This window comes from Chenopodium album, chromosome 15 (assembly GCF_948465745.1).
Source record: "Chenopodium album chromosome 15, dcCheAlbu1.1, whole genome shotgun sequence".
In the NCBI taxonomy this organism is placed as follows: Eukaryota; Viridiplantae; Streptophyta; class Magnoliopsida; order Caryophyllales; family Amaranthaceae; genus Chenopodium; species Chenopodium album.
This window is the reverse complement of record NC_137848.1, coordinates 35,465,375-35,484,704: the sequence shown is the minus strand read 5'-3', so window position 1 is coordinate 35,484,704 and position 19,330 is coordinate 35,465,375. Positions and strand designations below refer to the sequence as shown.

General features: G+C 34.5%; 1 protein-coding gene across 2 annotated transcripts; it reads left to right on the top strand.

The window, feature by feature from the left end:
* Positions 1-3,033: 3,033 nt before the first annotated feature.
* LOC145583110 (uncharacterized) lies at positions 3,034-13,962 on the top strand. Of its 2 annotated transcripts, XM_081640265.1 has the most exons (5): positions 3,034-3,169; positions 8,511-8,882; positions 9,002-13,295; positions 13,580-13,647; positions 13,772-13,962. In XM_081640265.1, exon 3 carries the CDS (start codon positions 9,050-9,052, stop codon positions 13,229-13,231), a length of 4,182 nt encoding a protein of 1,393 aa, XP_081496391.1. In that variant the 5' UTR covers positions 3,034-3,169; positions 8,511-8,882; positions 9,002-9,049; the 3' UTR covers positions 13,232-13,295; positions 13,580-13,647; positions 13,772-13,962. The 2 variants fall into 2 exon arrangements, with proteins under 2 accessions (XP_081496391.1, XP_081496390.1); XM_081640264.1 differs by having other exon boundaries at positions 13,580-13,962.
* Positions 13,963-19,330: the final 5,368 nt, after the last annotated feature.

Sequence of the window (19,330 nt, the reverse complement as noted above, 5' to 3'; positions counted from 1 at the left end):
ACTTCACAGTTGTTATCTGAATCATGGTTCGTATGGACCTCCCTATCGGCAATAAGACGATTGGGTTCAGGTTGCGGTAAAGAATCTTGAACCATCTTAGAGGTACTCTCCCCATAGACGGCGCCAAATGTTTTGGGTGTTTTTTTTGGTCCATCGGGAGAGTTACGTCACCAAGACTGGTCTAGCACTGTCTGTACCTCCAAAACACGGAAACTTCGGTTGGTAGGAGCTCCGCCTCCGACGATCAAGTTAGTATTGGTCGTGGAAGATGAAAAGGTGCGGAAAAGGTAAAAGTGAGATCTTCTCGGATTCCGAGATCGGGTGATTTCTCTAATGTGAGAGAATGTAGGGTTGTTGTAATAATTAAAATTTTAGGTACCCCCAAAATGGGGAATCTCTCTATTTATAGGGTCATTGGTAAATGTGCTCCTGATTGGGTCACTCTGACCTAATCTTGATGGGCTGCGCTGCATTGCGGCTTTTCTCGGGATTTGGGCCCTGACGGCCGTCTTTTTTCTCGAATTCTTGAGCGCCACGTGTCAAATAAGGATAAGTCCACTTTGGCCTTATCTTGGGCTGACATGTGTCGTCTACTGGCCGCACCACATGGCATGGGTAATTTTTACCAAATTCATCTTTCATTAAACTTATACTTCAGGCATGTTCGACAAAATATAGTTGTGAAGGTAGTGTTAGCTGTGAAGGTAGCTGTTTGTTGTGTAGGTAACTTTTAAATGTCAACAAACTATTAGCTGTGAAGTAGAAAATTTAGGTATGAGTGTTCGATAAACTAGCAGTTGACTAGCTATTACATACAAAAATAAATATTTTATTTTGTAAAACTATAGATCAAATTTTCAACAACTACCTCAAAAGCTACATCAAACTTTAAAAGCTAATATTTCTAACTTTTCATAAAAGCTACCTCTAGCACTAAAAGCTACCATAACCACTACTTTGCCAAACACGCACATTTTTTTGTTAAGTAGTGGTTTGACCAAGGGCCTGATCACATTTATTGAACTGAGCTGAACTAAATTGATTGGAGTTGAACTGAAATGAACTAAATAAAGCTGAAATGAATATTTTGTGAGAGAAGGAAATTAGGAGCTGAACTGAATTGAATTGATTGGAGCTGAATTGAACTGAAATTAAGCTGAAGTGAACAGCCCCAAGACAAACCAATAAAAGCTACTCAAACGTTAGCGCCGAACATGCCCGAATCCATGCACATTTCATCTTCATCTCTATCTCCCCTCTTCAATTCAACATTTTCCTTTTCTCTCTTTAATTTTAGCCCTTCCAACTTCTATATTATTTAAGCCTCATTTTCAATTAAAATTCCAACAATTTAATTTCTTTAATCATATTTTCGATTACACATTATACCTATAATGACTAATTGATATTTCCGCTCTCATCTCTCAATGCAATTTTATGTGAACATGCAACTCGTGCATTGCACAGGTCAAAAGGCTGATTTTTTTTTTTTTTAAAAAAAAAAAAAAAAAAAAAACAAGAACTACCACAAAGTTGTAAAAAGTTTAACTAGCACTACCACTCTAACAATTTCGGCTAGAATATTCAGCATGTAGGTTCCACTTTTTACCTTTATCTCATAAAATCACTATCTAAATTGACTAAATTACCCATCATAAAAGTAAAAAGTGGTAAAAAGTGAAATTCAAACGCCTGAGATTTTAGCCGAAATTGTTAAAGTGGTAGTGGTTGTTAAACTTTTTACAACTTTATGGTACTTCTTTAAATTTTTTTTTAAGGGGAATGTTGTTTTCAAGATACGTAATTTAATTGGTAGTTTTTGACAAAATTTCCTAAAATAAGTTAAGAGTTTTATTATAACAGAGTTTTTTGGTGCAGCAGGCCACATCGTGTGGCCTGCTGCCAAGTCAGTAAAAATAACGGATTTTGACGCGCGCATAACGGGGTTACTATTCACGCGCATAATGGGGTTACTGATTTTGTCAGGGTTACTTGTATTTTTCAGGAGTTACTTGTATTTTTTTTCTTCAGGGGTTACTTGTATGGATTACTTATTCAAGGGTTACTTGTATTTTCAGGGGTTACTTGTATTTTTTTTTCAGGAGTTACTTATATTTTTTTTCAGGGGTTACTTGTATGGGTTAATTCAAGGGTTATTTCAAGGGTTACTTGTATGAGTTACTTATTCAAGGGTTACTTGTATGAGTTACTTATTCAAGGGTTACTTGTATGAGTTACTTATTCAGGGGTTACTTATATGAGTTACTTCAAAGGTTACTTGTATGAATTACTTATTCAATGGTTACTTGTTACTTATTCAAGGGTTGCTTGTAGGCCCTATACCAAACCAGTAACACCCTACAAGTAACCCTTGACCAAAACCAGTGACACCCTACAAGTAACCCCTGACCAAACCAGTAACACCCTACAAATAACTCTTGATCAAAACCAATAACACCCTACAAGTAACCCCTGACCAAACCAGTAACACCCTACATGTAACCCCTGACCAAATCAGTAACACCCTACAATTTTTGACGTAGAATGTTCGATCTAAGATTCCACAAAGAAAACGAGCTCAAATTTCTTTGGTTCTCATCGATTTCACTACTTCAAATGTTGTTGATGATCTTAAGGATAATTAATCACAATTTTTCACAGCAATTTGACACCCAATTTCCACAATTTCGGGCTTTAATTGCAGCAATTTGGCAAAGAGGAGAGAGAAAATGGGTGGAATAGAGATTGGTTTTTGGTGATGTGTGGTTGGCTTGAAGAAAAAGCTAAGAAAAGAGGAGAGAGAAAATGGTGGAGTAAATATATGGTTGTTGGTGATGTGTAGTTTGATTTGGAGAAGAAACTAAAAAAAAGAGGAGAGAGAAGAGTTGTAGTACTTGAAATAAAATAAATTATAATAAAAATTGTGACAGTCACGTATAAAAATTTGTGTTATTATAATATGGATAAAGAGGGAATATAAAAGTGGGCCATGAATTGCTCTGTCAATAATCAAAAATAAAAATAAAATAACGGATGAACATAGACCTGCCTCCTCTTGCTCCCCTCTCTCTCTCAGTTCTCCATTGAAGCGCGCACACAACGTCGCACTTCACATTCTCCATCGAGTCGCCTTCTACTACTTGTATCCCCCATTGAAGCAGCTTCTGAGGTTAGTTGTTGTTTCCTTTTGTAATCATCATATCAATTTCACAATCTAGGGTTTATCTTTGATCTAATTTATTATATTCAGTTGTCAGTGCAGTAAGTTTAGGGTTTGAAAATCTCAACTATTGATTCTAAATACAAATATTATGAAAGATCATAACGATTGATTTTGTTGCTAGAAAAGAAAATTATGAGCTTAATTTGATAATTGAATCACATATCCCTATAATTATGTGATTTTTCGAGGTTTATTTGATAGTTGAATCATATTTGATTGCTAATGTATTGCAGAACCCTTTAATGTTAGGTTTGAACTATGAAATTAGACCTTGTCTCGCCGTATTACATTTTCATAGAAATTTTGTTGAGTAGCTATTTTTAATTGATAGCCTTATTTTGGCTGTCTCTGCACCCTAACTTTTTGAATGTTGTACTTTGTACTTGAATGAAATGAAAGTCTGTTTGGGTTGGAATTCGAAGAATGCGAAAACCTACCGCCTTAAAAAAAGAGTTCTTTGTGGGCTGATATATTTGTTTCACATTAATTTTGCCTGTTTCTCTTATGTATACATTACTGGTGCTTGTTGGGCATCATTCCACTAATTTTCTCTGCTGTTCTTTAAGCTCTAAGTATATTTGGAGGAACTGAATAATTGGTCTACAACATTACCATACTTGTCTGTCTTCTTTTCTTTATAGTCGTAATTTAGAACCATTTACTGATCAAAGGCATCCGTAAGTTTTGTGCTTTGTCATCTGGCCACTTCTCTTCTGTATTATAAGGTTTATCTTTATAGAGTTTGATTTTTTAAAATGTGATGTAACATTCATACACAAATACACGAGTTCTATTAATATGTCTATTAATGGAGAAAAGTATTGAAGCAATAGAAGTTCTATACAAAAGGATCTTTTCTTTTGGGTGGGTTGGTTAAGCAATGAGTAGCTCTTTTTAGTGTTTTTAAGCACGAGTAAAGGATACATCAGCATCCTTTATAGCTGTCAAGTGCTTGACATCATATACAATTGTATTATTGTATATACTCTGTCTACGGATGTTCCTATCAAATGTGTCATTTTGTAGGTCCTGTCTTACACATGTATATAGGAGCATGTACTTTTTCTTCTAACTTATTGCGCATTTAGAAATGGTTAGCATTCTATCATATTAAACCTTATCATTATTCTTATGCTTTTGATTAAATTGCAACCTTAACAACCTTACTTGAACTATTTGTTAAGACTCTTAAGAGGATGATGTTATTGGATTAGGGGTTAAGGAAAATCAATTAATTTGTTGCTTCCCTTAACACTAAAGTCTAAATAAACAACGTAACAACTGGAAACTGGGTTAGGGAGAATCATGGTTTTGTTCACTGTAATAATATGCTACTGATGTTGTATAGGGACTATTTCAGTGTTAAAATGGACATGTGCATTGAACTCTTATTCTTGATTGTTAGTGCTGTGTGTTTTTTTTTATATCAGTGGCCTTTGTTGGTGAAAGTAAGATGAAGTACATGCAGATGGAATGACATTGTTATAAATTCATTTTCCTTCTTAAGATTTATACTGAAAGGACCACAAAAATGTGTCTAAAGAACTGTTTCCGTCTAATGTTGTCACTTTTCTCTAATTTTTGTCAGCTTTAAGGCTGGTATTTAGTTATGCTTAGTTTTGAGTACAGTATAATTTTTTTTTTTAGTTATTAAACTACTTATGAGGATTAAATATTACTGTATTGCCAATCGTGTATTATATTTCCATGTAAATTATTTAAGTGATTAAACTAATTATACAGTAATTAAAACTACATATTTGAAGATTAATACTTGACTCTTCATTTCACTTCCAAGTACCTTGTTGGATTGTTGACAGTCCGTCATGGAATAGACATTTCAACTTTGGTTTGGGCTCATATTATGGAATTAGTTTCACAAATTTCCAAGTTAGAGTAACATAGTTGTCTTGTATGCATCAAAATAGCGGGGAAAGAGATAGAGAGATTGTCTTGTATGCATCAAAATAGCGGGGAAAGAGAGAGAGAGAGAGAGAGAGAGAGAGAGAGAGAGGGAGGGGGGGGGGGGTGGGTGCCCTTAAATAAAGCTCTTTTTGATAGCTTAGCCCCAGCACCTCGTTTAAAGTTGAATCTTTGTAGAGGCATATTGATAATGAGGGGAGTTAGGAGTTCTAACCAATTGTAGGTGTAACACGTTGGACTTTGGGAGGTTGAAGTAGCAAAAGCCCTTTGGTTCTTTACGTAAGATGTTTTTGTAATCTGTATACTATTCACCTTTTTGGTGTCTAATGACTTGGAAAGAGAATTTTGGGAAGCAAAGTTAACCTTATTGCATATGCTTTGTAGTTATTCATGTCGTTATTTGGCTTTATAGCTGTCTGGCTTCTCATGAGTGTTTTGGGCTATGTTTGACGAACAAACTACTAAATGCCAATCTTACATGCATGTCTTTGCTATCAGTTCATTACTCCTTCCTGCATATAGTCCTTAAAAAAAGGCATTACCTTAAAATAAAGTACAAAGAAACCTAATTTTCCTTGCTTGCTTCCAGATCTATAAAGCTTTGATCTTTGCCACTATGATCCTTTTCCACGATCTGATAATTTCCCATTTAGTAATTAAAATTACTATAAATTGTGAACATTGCAGAGTTTTTCAACATTTAAAATTGTTATTTGCTTAATATATGTTTGATACCCATACTTTGATTTGGAAACATTAATTGGTGTCTGTTATGAAGTATTATATAGAGTATCATTGTTGGCTAGGTGACTTTCAGATGGGGACTCTGACAAACCTTGTTGTCACTGTGGTGTGGTGCAAGGAGGGAGTGGGTGCTTATGAGGTCAAAATCTTGAAATATCGGTCTCTAGGCTGCATTCCAAGAATCAATATGCAACCTAATGTGCCTCTTGTACTTGTACCCATATTATTATTTATTACGGTTATCATGCTTAGAATGCTAGCTATGAGTCATGTATCTTGTGTTTCCTTGTAATCACTTTGAAGTTTTTACTTGTGAAATTGTAATTTGAAAATTTTACCATCATTATGGATCCTAGACCATTGTAGTCTCATTAGAAAAACTGTTACTTTAGGATATGAGGAATTATTTATGATTGTCAAATTTCAATGTAGACGTTGGAGCAAGGGTATTTTCTTCTAAGCTTAGGTTTGGGGGAATGCTGATTTCTCATTTGTCATGTATTTTGTTATTCTGTTTGATGATCATAACTTATTTCTGCTGTTGATTTATAAGCTGAGTGCATAAAAAACTCAACTTGCTGCAATGATAAGATTTGATTGTTGGGACCATGGTTTAGAGAGTCCTGTTTTCTTCTAGTTAGATGTTGTGTAATTAATCATTACTTCATCCGTTTCATATTAGTTGACACATTTCATTTAGGTGAGTTAGCTAATGCATAGCTTCAAATAATAATATCTTCACTTATGTACAAGTACAACCTAATTATAAAAAGTTGATATTTGGAAAATGGACATTGAGACGAATCAAACAAGACCCCACTCAATTGTGTATTTTCTAAAGCATAAATCACAAAATGAAGTCAAAGAAACTTTGGTGAATATTGGAGAATGTAAAAATGTGTCATAGAGGAACTATTTTATTTTTGTATTGTAAAATCTATGTTTATGATTGCTATTTGGCAAGATTTGGCTTGTTGCAGTAGTTTTTTTTTTTTTCTTTTTCTTATGAAGTGTTGTACTATTTTAATTTATAATTATTATTGCTATTGTTATTGTTCTTATTACTTTTATTTTTATTTTATATTTATATTTAAGTATTTTCTTTGATTTTCTATATTGTATTTGTTATATTCAAGGTTGTTAGGATCGGACCCCACATTGGATTGGTGAGAGGATTAGGATTGAATCGGTGAAATTGGACCATAGAATCGTAAGATCCTACGAAATTGATAAAAAGAGTAATATAAAGGTTGCTACATAACAAGATACACATTTTTTAAGCTATAAAAATGCTAAAATTTGTAGTTTAAGTAGTTGGATAGTAATGTTCTAGGCTTAAAAGTTTGATTGCTTTAGGCTAATTCTAATAAGTAAAACTAATCGATCCTACCCGATTCTGTTTGATCCTACACGATTCGGTCATGTACTATCCAATAATAATCCAAGTGAAAAATAGGATCGTGTGATCCTACCCGATCCTGTACAATCCTACACAATCCTATTTGATCATGTACGATCCTATATCGATCCTACATGCTCAATGATTCTGCATCTGATTCGAATCATTTGCCTAAAATTAGATTGAACGATCCGGATCGCGATTCTAACAACAATGGTTATATTTACTCTATGTCAAGGATATCATTACTCCTTTAGACACTTAGAATCACTGAGCTCTCTACCATTCTTTTATTATTACTTACCCCATGAAGTTTTTAGTGTTTTTAATGTGTCTGTTTTTGATATCTAGTGCTTCCATTTGTTGATCAAAATTTGATCTTTGACACTCTTTAAAAAACTTTATATATATTTCTATGTTTTATCAATGGTTCAGAATCGATTATTTGAATTACATGTATTCTACTACTTTATTTTTCCATTGAAAATGACTGAATTGGCAGATTGGTTTTTAAAGTTGGTTTTGGGCAAATTTGTATAAAAAAGATGGTAGATATATGTATGAAAAATCATTGGACACATAAATACCTTAGGTTTTCTTGTATTTTACTGAAAGCAGCACATCGTATTAACCCTCTTTTATATTAATATTTTTTGCCATGTGATTCGAATTTAATTCTCAATCCTGGTTCATACCATCCAAAATTCACCCTTTAATTATTCCGGTTTACTTATTCCCTTTTCAGCCTTTCCTACCTTGGTTTTGTTATGCTTAAGATAATAAGCTACTGAAAATTATGAAGATCACTTGTTTGCCTTGGCTCTGCTCCTTAATTGCAAAATAGATGTAGGCTTATAAAAACTGACTTCTATGTTCTTTTTATATGTCCAATTTTGTTCATTCATGTCCTAATGGACTTGATTAATTATGTTATCTGCAGAATGACAATCAACTTTCAGTTACCCCTTGAGCTCCTAGTGTGGGTTTATCCATATTGATCTTATCTGATTTGTCATGGAGAAACCTGCACATTCATATTTCTTTGCTTGAACTTCTCTAACTGATAACTTTTGTAGTCTGCATATATCATTGCTTGAAATTCTTTAGTCTTCAATTTTGTTGTAATGTTTTGCAAGCTCCCTTGTTGATGATTGTTTGCTGTATTGAAGCTTGTAAAGAAACTTGTGCTGGCAATCTTTTTGACAAGTCCTTGTTTTGTAGGATCGTCAGAAGATTATTGTTGCTGACTGTGCTCTTTTCAAGCCTGCCAAAGACACTCCACCTTTTGTAGGTATAATTCGTGGTTGGACATCTGAAGAAGAAAATAATTTAACGCTTCGTGTGATTTGGCTTTGTTGACCTGGTGAAGTTTAACTTTTGAAAGGCGTTGCACTTAAAGCTTCGCCTAACGAAGTTTTCTACTCTTTTTATAGTGATGAGATTCCTGCTGCATCATTACTTCACCCGTGTAAAGTTGCATTTTTGCCTAAAGGTGTCAAACTTCCACCTGGGGTTTCCTCATTTGTGTGTCGGCGTGTTTACGACATTACAAGCAAGTGTCTGTGGTGGCTGACGGATCAGGATTATATTGATGTGAGTTCTTTCATACTTTTCTTTGACAATTTGGTTTATGTTCTCTTAAATGTTTTCTGATGTTGCGTTAGCTTCCCCTTGTTTCTGGCAATTAATTTGTCTTGCGGTGATTTCTCCAGGAGCGGAAGGAAGAAGTATATCAACTGTTGCATAAATCACGTATAGAAATGCATGCATCAGTAGAACCGCAGCAAGGTCCCCGTTCTCCAAGACCTGTGAATGGTTCAGCAGCAACATCTCCATCGAAACACAGTCCTGACAGTGTGCAGAATAGCAGCTCTAACCTCCCTTCTCATAGAAAGGGAAAGAAGAGGGAACGAGGTGATCAGTCTTTTGATGCCATTAAACGAGAACGGTCTTTAAAACCAGGTGATGGAGACTCTGGCCAAATAAGATCAGAAAGCACTTTGAACTCAGAAATCGCTAAATTTGCTGAGAAAGGTAGACTTATGGATTCTGAAGCTGTAGTGCGGCTAGTACGTCTCATGCAGCCTGATAAATCTGAGAAGAAGATAGATTTGACTGGTAGATCCATGCTTGCTAGTACTATAGCTGCTACAGATAAGCTTGATTGCCTTAATAAATTTGTTCAGCTTAGAGGTTTGCATGTGCTAAATGAATGGCTCCAAGAAGTTCACAGAGGTAAAATTGGTGATTCTGGAAATATAAAACACAATGATAAATTTGTGGATGACTTCCTCTTGGTTTTACTTCGTGCACTTGATAAGCTTCCGGTGAATCTTAATGCCTTACAGATGTGTAACATTGGCAAATCTGTTAATCATTTACGTTCTCATAAAAACTCTGAAATTCAGAAGAAAGCAAGGAGTTTGGTTGACACATGGAAGAAACGTGTTGAGGCGGAAATGAATGTCAGTGATGTGAAACCTGGCTCAAGTCAAGCTGTTCCATGGCCAGGCAGATCACAGCATGACAGTTCTCATGGTGGTAATAGGCACCCTAGTGGATATGATGCTGCCATTAAGAGTTCTGTCACACATCACTCTTCGTTGAAATCTGCTTCAGTGAAAAGTGTTCAAGGGGATTCTACCTCCAAATCTGCGTCTGCACATCCAGGTGGTTTAATATCGACAGTGTCTCCTACATCAGCTACCGATAATTATAAGGATGGGAAGTCCCAGATAATAACTGCCAATGATGGAAGCTCTGAGCCACAGTCAGTGGCAAGGGAAGAAAAAAGCAGCAGTTCTAGCCAATCCCAATCCCTCACAAACAGTCAGTGCTCAAGTGACCATGCTAAAAATTTTGTTCTGTGTGGAAAGGAAGACACTAAGAAATCTACTGCTGGGTCTAGGAGTTTGAATAAAACTGTAGGCAGTAGTTCCAAGCACCGTGAACATGTTTGCGGTCCTTCCTCTAATGCTCAAAAAGAAACTGCATCAAATAAAAGCTCATATGTGGGCAGAAACTCAGTTGTAGAAAAGGTATCACATAATGTTACTGATGCTTCTGTTCCAGAAAGCAACAGTCATAAGCTTATTGTGAAGATATCTAACCGGGGCCGGGGTCCTGCTCAAAGCATTGCTGGTGGCTATTTGGAGGATTCTTCCTGCAGAAATAGTCGAGCTTCTTCTCCTGCTCTTCTAGAGAAGCATGATCTATCAGAGTCTTCTGTGAGGGATAATAAACACGATTCTCACCAACTTCATGAGGTTGATGAGCCTTCAAGTTCTGTACACCAAAGAACCAGTGAAATTAAGAAACTACCTAATGTTTCAAAGGTTGTTTGCTCATCCTCTAGTATTGAACATATGTCTAGAAAAATGTATGATTCTTCTTTCAGCTCCATGAATGCTTTAATTGAAAGCTGTGCTAAGTTATCTGAAGCTAATATGTCTATGTTGGCTGGGGGTGATGTTGGAATGAATCTTCTTGCTAGTGTAGCTGCTGGGGAAATCCCGAAGACTGGTGTTGTTTCACCTGTCATCTCTCCTCGCAGAAATTCAAATATAGCTGAAAACTCCAGTAGCACTAGTGTTGGAAATCAAAAACAGTTGCATGGGGATGATGCTGTTCAACAAGGTCACTCAACTGATGATGTTGGCAATGATAATCATAGTAATGTCGCAGGTGCTTTCACAGCTGTTGGGGAAAGTAGTAATCTGGGTGGTGTTAAAAATGATAATTTACATCCGAGTATGGAAGGCTGCTTGAAAAAAAATGTGACATTGGAGGAAAAAGGTAATGCTGCTTCTCCACCAGCATCTGTTGCTTGCACTACAGGTATGAGTATGGATAATCTTGGTGCTGGAACGGCTGAGAGTAGAAACAGAAAAGTTGTAGCCGCCAAAGAAGAGAGTCAGAATGAGCTTCCAGTTGCAAGTCGGAGTGTTTCCTTGGATGTTCAAGATAAAATTAAAGTTGTGTCTTTGAATGGCGAATTTGAGAAAAAAACTCACAGAGATACCGCATTATACTCTCCTAACGATGGCGATGAAAAAAATATCAAGCAAGAGCTTCAAAGCAATATGGAGCAAAAATCACTTGCTGTAACCTTGAAATCTGATTCTAAAATCAATGTGAAGCAAGTGATGGTTTCTTCTGGTACAAGTCATCATTTAGCTGCAGAAGTCAAATCTGAAAGAACTGAGGGTGTTGCTGTCTGTGGCCTTGCCTGTCAGACAAAAAATAGGACATTAGACAAAGAGAGTGAAACTTCTGTGCCTGTGAAAGAAGGTGAACCTGTAGTGTGTTGTGCTGATATAGATCAAGACAGAAGCTGCAAGGTTGAAAATGCCGAAAACAAAGATGGCAGTTCAGCTAGACTAGCAAGCTGCACTGCCGTTGCTTTATCAGAAGCAGAATTACATTCACATGCAGAAGGAACTAAATTAACTGAAATGAAAGAAGAGAGTAAAGAGAATAGTGGATCTGCTGCAGAAAATGTTGCTCTGTCAACTGCTTCAGGAGCTCCAGATACGGATACAAAGCTTGGATTTGATTTGAATGAAGGTTTTAATGTCGATGAGGGGAAGAATGGTGAGCCGGCTAACTTGGGTTTTGTTCGTTACTCAGATATTGTTTGTTCAGTCAGCCCCTTGCAAATTCCTGTATCCCCTGCATCATGTGGTCTTCCTGCATCAATTACTGTGGCTGCTGCTGCTAAGGGGCCTTTTGTTCCTTCTGATGACTTGTTGTGGAATAAAGGGGAACTTGGTTGGAAAGGTTCAGCGGCCACAAGTGCATTTCGTCCAGCTGAGCCTAGAAAATCCCTTCGTCCTGATTCCCCTGTTTGCAGACCAACTCGGTTTCCTTTGGATATTGACCTTAATGTGGCAGATGAAAGTTCTAGCCAGGAGTTTATTGCTAGAAATAATCCCTTACTTGAGCCGATGACTACGCCATCTCTGCGTAGTTCTGGAGGACTGGACCTTGATCTGAATAAAGTTGATGAAGCTTCAGATATGACCCATGTGGGACGGCACATGGCTAGCAACATTCAGAGATTTGAGGCCTTTACTCAGCATGTAAAACCATCAACAGCCAATGTTTATTCTAATGGTGGAGGAAGTGGGAAGAGGGATTTTGATTTAAATGATGGGCCTGAGACCGAGGAATTACCTGCAGAACAAGTTCTATATCGTCAGCTTAACATTGGGAACATTCCACTCCAACCACCCTTTGGGCCTAGAATTAATAGCTCTGACACAGGGAACTGCTATTCTTGGTATAGTCCAGGAACTAGCTACTCAGTAAGTATGACACCATCAGTTTTACCTGAAAGAGAAGCCTTTTCAATGGTTGGGATGGGTGGTGGTCCTCAGCGTGTTGTGGGTGGTCCAACTGCAGCTCTATCATTTAATCCCGATGTTTACAGTGGATCAGTATTGTCATCTTCTCCTGCTTTGCCTTTCCATCCTGCTGCTTTTCAATATCCAGTCTTGCCATTTGCTAATAATTTTCCTCTCCCAACGTCTGCCTTGGCTAGTGGGTCATCTGGATACATGGACCCAACTGCTACTGGACGTATGTCTGCTTTCCCTTCTCAGTTGGTTGGAAATGCTGCAGCAGTTTCCTTTCAGTATCCTCATGCATATGTTGTTTCTCGCTCCATTCCAGACACTGGAAATAACAGTGTGATTGGAAGCAATCATAAATGGGGAAAACAAGGTCTAGATCTCAATTGTGGTCCAGGTGTTATGGACGTGGAAGGTAGAGATGAGTCATTGCCAATTGTATCCAGGCAGGTCTCCAACATCAGCTCACAGACCCTTGTAGATGAGCAAGCAAGGATGTATAGCATGGGAGGCAGCCATATGAAAAGAAAGGAACCTGAAGGAGGATGGAATGTAGATAAGCTAAACTTAAAGCAATCATCATGGCGATAGACAAAAAAATTATGACTGTATAGAGACCCTTCAAAAATTGGAAGTTGGAAGTTGGTTCAGCTATGTAAGTCTATCTTCTGACATTATGTTCACTATTTGTGCTTGATCAGTGTATAAAATTAGTTTCTGTTTCGTTGTGAAATTGTGATGTTTGCATAATGGCCATTACACATTTTTAGGTTCCAGTTGTGTTTTTGTAAAAGGACTGCTTGTATGCGGATAAGTGCCATTTATCTGATGCTGGGATTCCAAGAGCATATATGTTTTACTTGTACACTTGTACAAGTCATTTGTTTTTTGCTGGAACCTGCATCATCTAACTTTTTTTTAAATAATTTTGTGTTCCAGTTTGTAGATGGACAAGGCTAGCTACCAAGAAATCATCATCTAACTCTCAGTCATAAAAAGGATGGGTGGTAAGTGAGTAAACTGATGTGTTCATAAGTCTCCGACCCCCATCTCCTGCTGTATCAATTCTGTTTATTAGAAAAAGAACAAAAAAAGGGGAGTTCTGTTCTCATGTTGTGATTCTATCCTCAGGTGGCTATTGGTCAGATTTCCTTCTGTAGATAAATTGTTGAGAAAAATGCCTGTTATCCAAAGCCTCAATAGCTTTGATACCATTCATTTCCTTTTCAACCTCCGAGCAATGAATGTTGAATTTGTTTACTGCTCATAGCAGAAGTATCTGTATGCACATTTTTCTTAATTTATCCATTCTTTTCCTGGTATATCTCATTTTAACTATGTATACTTTGTCTCTGTTACCAAAATAGCTCCCATCTTACTTTCGATACTAACAGGTGATCTGAAATTTAGTGTACTGTCCTAAGCATTTCCTTCAATCCATGTCGTCTAAAATTCAAATGAGTTGTCACTATGGTGAGTATTTATTTTGGTTGATACAGCATTTGCTTTCTTACTGATTTTGTGATTGTGTCGTGTATGCCCAGAACATTGATTGTGTTTTGCTCTCCATATTTTCAAGCTCAAGTGTATCTCTTTTTCAGATCTGCCCTCTAACAACCATGAATAATGCATTTTATATAATATTTTAAATGATTATGCGAGCGCTTCCTTCCCTGAGCATGGGATTGAGGTGCAGCCGTGTAAAGTTGATGGTGACACCTATACAGGCAAAGGGCTTGGTCTTTATTTAGTTTAATTTGGCATCTGCTGCTAAATACCCAACTGAATTATTTTGTTTGTCACCATATAATAATGAGGCTGCCCAAGTTAATCTCTGTGATAAACAAGTTTCGTTTATCACGGAGTAGCGGTTTTGAGCAATACCGCTACTGAGGTAGCGGTTTTGACTTTAAACCCCTGCCTCAAGTAGCGGTTTTGGGATAAATTGCTACTTCAAGTAGTGGTTAAAGGCAAAACCGCTACCTCAAGTAGTGGTTTTACACATTTTCACTGATAAAATTACACTTTTGTCCCCGTGATAAACGAAACTTGTTTATCACGGAGATAAAATTGTATTTTCTCTATAATAATGTATGAGAACACATGCTTATTTGTGTGCTTGTTTGAGAGATTGTACTGCTGAAGTAGCAGCCATGGGTTTGTGCTTGACCTGCTACTGCAATGCTTTTGGTATTGTGAGCGGTCACTGATGCAAAATGTTTTAGTGGTTAGCCTGCAGATAATGGTGAAGCATTTAGGCCTTTGGATTGCGTATTTTCTGCTTAAGGTTAAAATTATCGTTCCCTAAATTTGTTCAGAAATTTGGGTAAATACTTAAAGATATCAAACTGCACCGTTGGTCCATTTCCAATTTTGATAGTTTAATAGCTAGAGTGGGTGTATTTTGATAGTAATATCAAGCTGGCTACAGATCAGCTAGATTATTTAGTAGATGACAATTAATCAACATAGGAAGCAACAATATCAATTAGGGGAAATAAATTAATAATCTCATTTTGGCATCTGGAGAATTTTGTTTTCAATTCATCAGTTGGTAAAAGTAAAAGAATTATGTTAATTAGCACAAAAATCTACAGAAATATTTGAAATTTAAACAAAATAAGTTTTGATAGTTTTTTTTTTTTTTTAATATTTTCTTTAATATTTTTTTTTAAAATTTTTTTTTTATATACCACAAAATGTGACATCATTATATCACATACTAGAAAACAAAATACCAATAAAGAAATATGTTGGGTACTCATCTCTCCTCTTTCCTTTCCCCTAAACCTTAGTTTTCATTGTTGATTTTTAAAGGGGTTTTTATTGATTTTAACCGGTGGAAAACCCCAAACTCTTATTTCGCTTCTTTTTGTTCTTTTAGGTTTATGTTAATGGTTCCCCCTTTTGAGATTAATTTTTCTTTCTCAAAATAAAGAGTTTCTGATCTTTTTTGACAGATAAGTTTTTTTCGACCTCTTTTTTTTTCGACCTCCTTTAAAAGACAAGGTTTATCTCTTTTTAAGGGAGAAATTTCTTAATTTTAAATCCAAGATAGTAGATATAATGGATTGTTGTGAAATTATTTCGTATGTGCAAAATTATGTAAGATCGCAAAAGTTATCAAGTTTTCGAATACAATCAGATGAATCAGAAGGAAAACATGCATCTTTACGGCTACAAAAGGATCATTAGATTGTCTCTCCAATCATGTTATATTTTCCTGTGATATAAGGTGAAGATGCTTTACAGTGTAAGATGTATTCAACAATGTAATTTTTATGAAGTAAATTATTATTACTCTTATTAAAATTTATCCCTAAACTAACTTCCAATATGTAATAAAAATAACATATCATTATTTATTTGAGGTTAAAAGTCACCCTACAATTAAGTGATGTAGTGTAAAATTAAAAGTTTTTTATTATAAAAAACCTTTTGAATTTCATATAAATTTGTAAACTGTTCATATTACGGGACTAAACTAGTAAAAGAAATCAAGCAAAAAATAAGAATGATAAAATGAAAAGAAAAAACTAACCGGAAAGTTTGTGGAAAAAAAAATTGTTTTGAAATACATTTTTCCAAACAACAAATGTAATGCCCTACATTAATAACTATATTTTAAAAGATAAACTAGCAATGACACGTGTCATTTTCTAGTGTATCCTTAAGTTTTCTTTAAAAAAAAAAATTATTTGGAGAAACATTATTTATCTAGTTTTGAACAATGAAGAAACATTATTTAATTAAGTAAAAATGAGGTAGAAAAAGTTAACTAATAAGTAATAGCGTAATTGTTGAGGATTAATTATTGTCTAAAATTTTAAATTATCAAGAACAAAAAAACCAATCTTAGAAAGGATAATAAAACCAAATAGGAAAAATATCATATAAATTGCAATACAATCCATAATAATAATAAACGATTACTATATATTTTTGCCAAGCAAATTACCTTGATAATTTAAATTATATTGATATTCAATTAGAGTTTATAATAGAAAAGGTTGAATAAGAAATAATACATTGTTTGAAAGATATGGATTAATATTTTAAGTGGTTTGATTTGGGATAATAATAAAGTGATTTTAATTGTGAGTAAATATGGAATTAATTCCCACGTAGATATTTAGCTTTAAATTTTTTTATTTAAATAGCAAGAAAATAATAGTACCATACTAGAATACATAAATATAATCATATGATCAATTGTGTAACTTTTAAGCAGCAAAAAATAAAAAAATAAAAACAGTGAACCTAGTCCACAATAATATTATTGTGAACCCAAGATTTATACGCACGCAACTAATGTTATATGAGACACGATGACCCTAATTTTAACACAGTAGTCTTATTTTTAATATAGTCACCTTTATTAAAACTTGTGTGTCATTTAATATTATTGTCAATCTAAAGTACATCGTTATGTTAAACATAGTGACCTTTATTATTTATATTGATCATTTTATAAAAAAATTCATTAAAAAATAAATAAAACAACCTCTTACAGCCTTTTTAATATCACGACGACTTTTATTTCAACATAATAACCTTTATTTTCAGAGAATAGTTTTTTTTTTATTTTTTTTTAATTAACAAAAAGAACAATATATAGTGTCTCATCCCTCAAAAAAAAAAAAAAAAAAAAAAAAAAAAAAAAAAAAAAAAAAAAAATTTAGCAGCCCACAATCAATTAGTGTGGACCGTGTCCTTTTAAGAGTTTGTAACTTTTAAGTACATATTTTGTATAATCGGCACTTGCGTGATTATTTTAGTAAATATGTCGGTACTTTGGTTCACAATATTTTAAGACAGTTTTTGTAATGAGTTTTAGAAAATTATTTTACATTAATTAAAATAGTGTAAAATTATTGATAATAATAGTGTAAATTATCGTGCGTGATACAAGACATTATCTAGTTATTTCACCAAATGCCACTGAATACTTTAATAATTCACTACATGGCATCAAGGTTTTCAAATTCACCAAATACCACCGAGTGCCATTAATGACTAACGACCGTTAACTCCGTTAGTCATTAGGGTTAATTCATGACACATGTCATGATATGATTGGTTCATTTTAATCATATATTTTATTAATAAAAATAACATTTTTTTTCTCGATTTTTGTGATGAAAATTGTTCGGGTTAGGTTTTGGGCGTTATTTTGATTATGTATGGGATCAAATTAAGTTCAGAATTGGCAAAAAAAATAATACAAATGCTCCGTTTTGTGTGTCGAGAAATATCAAAATTGTGTTGGTTTTTTTTTTTTTTTTTTTTTTTTTTTTTTTTTTTTAACTATGTAAATTGTCCATATAAAGTTTTGGCGGTTATTTGGGGACCTTTATGGGCTCAAAATAAGCTCGAAATTCGTAAAACAATTAATGTAAATGCCCTGTTTTGTTAAGATCGTAATTTTTTTACTGTAAAAATTGCAAAACAGGGCATTTACGTTATTTTTTCTGCCAAATATGAGCTTAAATTAGACCCTTAAAGAGGTACAGGATTAAATGATCTCCAAAACCTTACCAGGTCAATTTTAATGGTGATAATAAACGACACGCTAATCGAGATATTTTTCGACAAACAAAACAAAGCATTTACATTATTTTTTGGCTAATTTCGAGTTTAATTTGATCCCATAAAGATTTAAAATAACCTCCAAAACCTTACCCGATCAATTTTCATGGTTAAAAAATAATAACTCGTTAATCGAGATATTTTTCGACACAAAAAACGAGGCATTTTCGTTATTTTTTTTTTGCGAATTCCGAGCTTAATTTGAATTCATAAAGGGTCAAAACAACGCCCAAAACTTAACCCGAATAATTTTCGTCACGAAACGAGAAAAAAAAATATTGTTTTTATTAATTAAAATAAATGATTAAAATGAACCAATCATATCATGACATGTGTCATGATTTAACCATAATGACTAACGGAGTTAACGACCGTTAGTCATTACTGATACTCGGTGAATTTTTTAAAAACTCTGTGTCATTTGGTGAATTTTGAAAACCTTGATGGTATTTGGTGAATTATTAAAGTGTTCAGTGGCATTTGGTAAAATAACCGAAGACTTTAACATTTCATAAAATCAAGGGATTACTCCTTCTATTACCATGTATTTTTAAGATGAAACCTTTTTAAATTTATAAAGTGAACTCTCTCTCACGCAAACTGAAATAATAAGGATTATCAGCCAATTGGCAATTGCCAAGGAGGACCTTCAATCTTTTAATTTTTGAGAAAAACAAAATTGAAGTAACGCAACAAGAAACTCAATTTAAATTATCTTATGATTGCCAATCAAAATTAAAAAATAAAATCCTGTATTGATTTAGAAAAAGGAAAACGTCACACATTTGACAAATGATACGAGTACGAAACAAAACTTTTGTAAAGTGAGAAATGTATTGTAAGAAATGGTAGTTGCCATCAATCATAAGCCACAACAAAAGGTGTATTAGCCATGTGAAGTGTGAACTTAAATCTAACAACAACAAAAAAAAAGTCAATATTAAAGTGGCATATCTAGTTAAATACCTTTACAAACCATGCCAAATTATTCTCAACCATTACTTAATAACCCCATTTCCACTCCACAACTCATCTTCACTTTCCCAAAACCTGTGAACCACATCAATTTGTTTTAGCTTTCACACCCTTAAACTTGATACA

Excerpts from the sequence above, each read along its gene's own strand:
- LOC145583110 (XM_081640265.1), top strand. The coding sequence starts at position 9,050 with ATGCATGCATCAGTAGAACCGCAGCAAGGTCCCCGTTCTCCAAGACCT.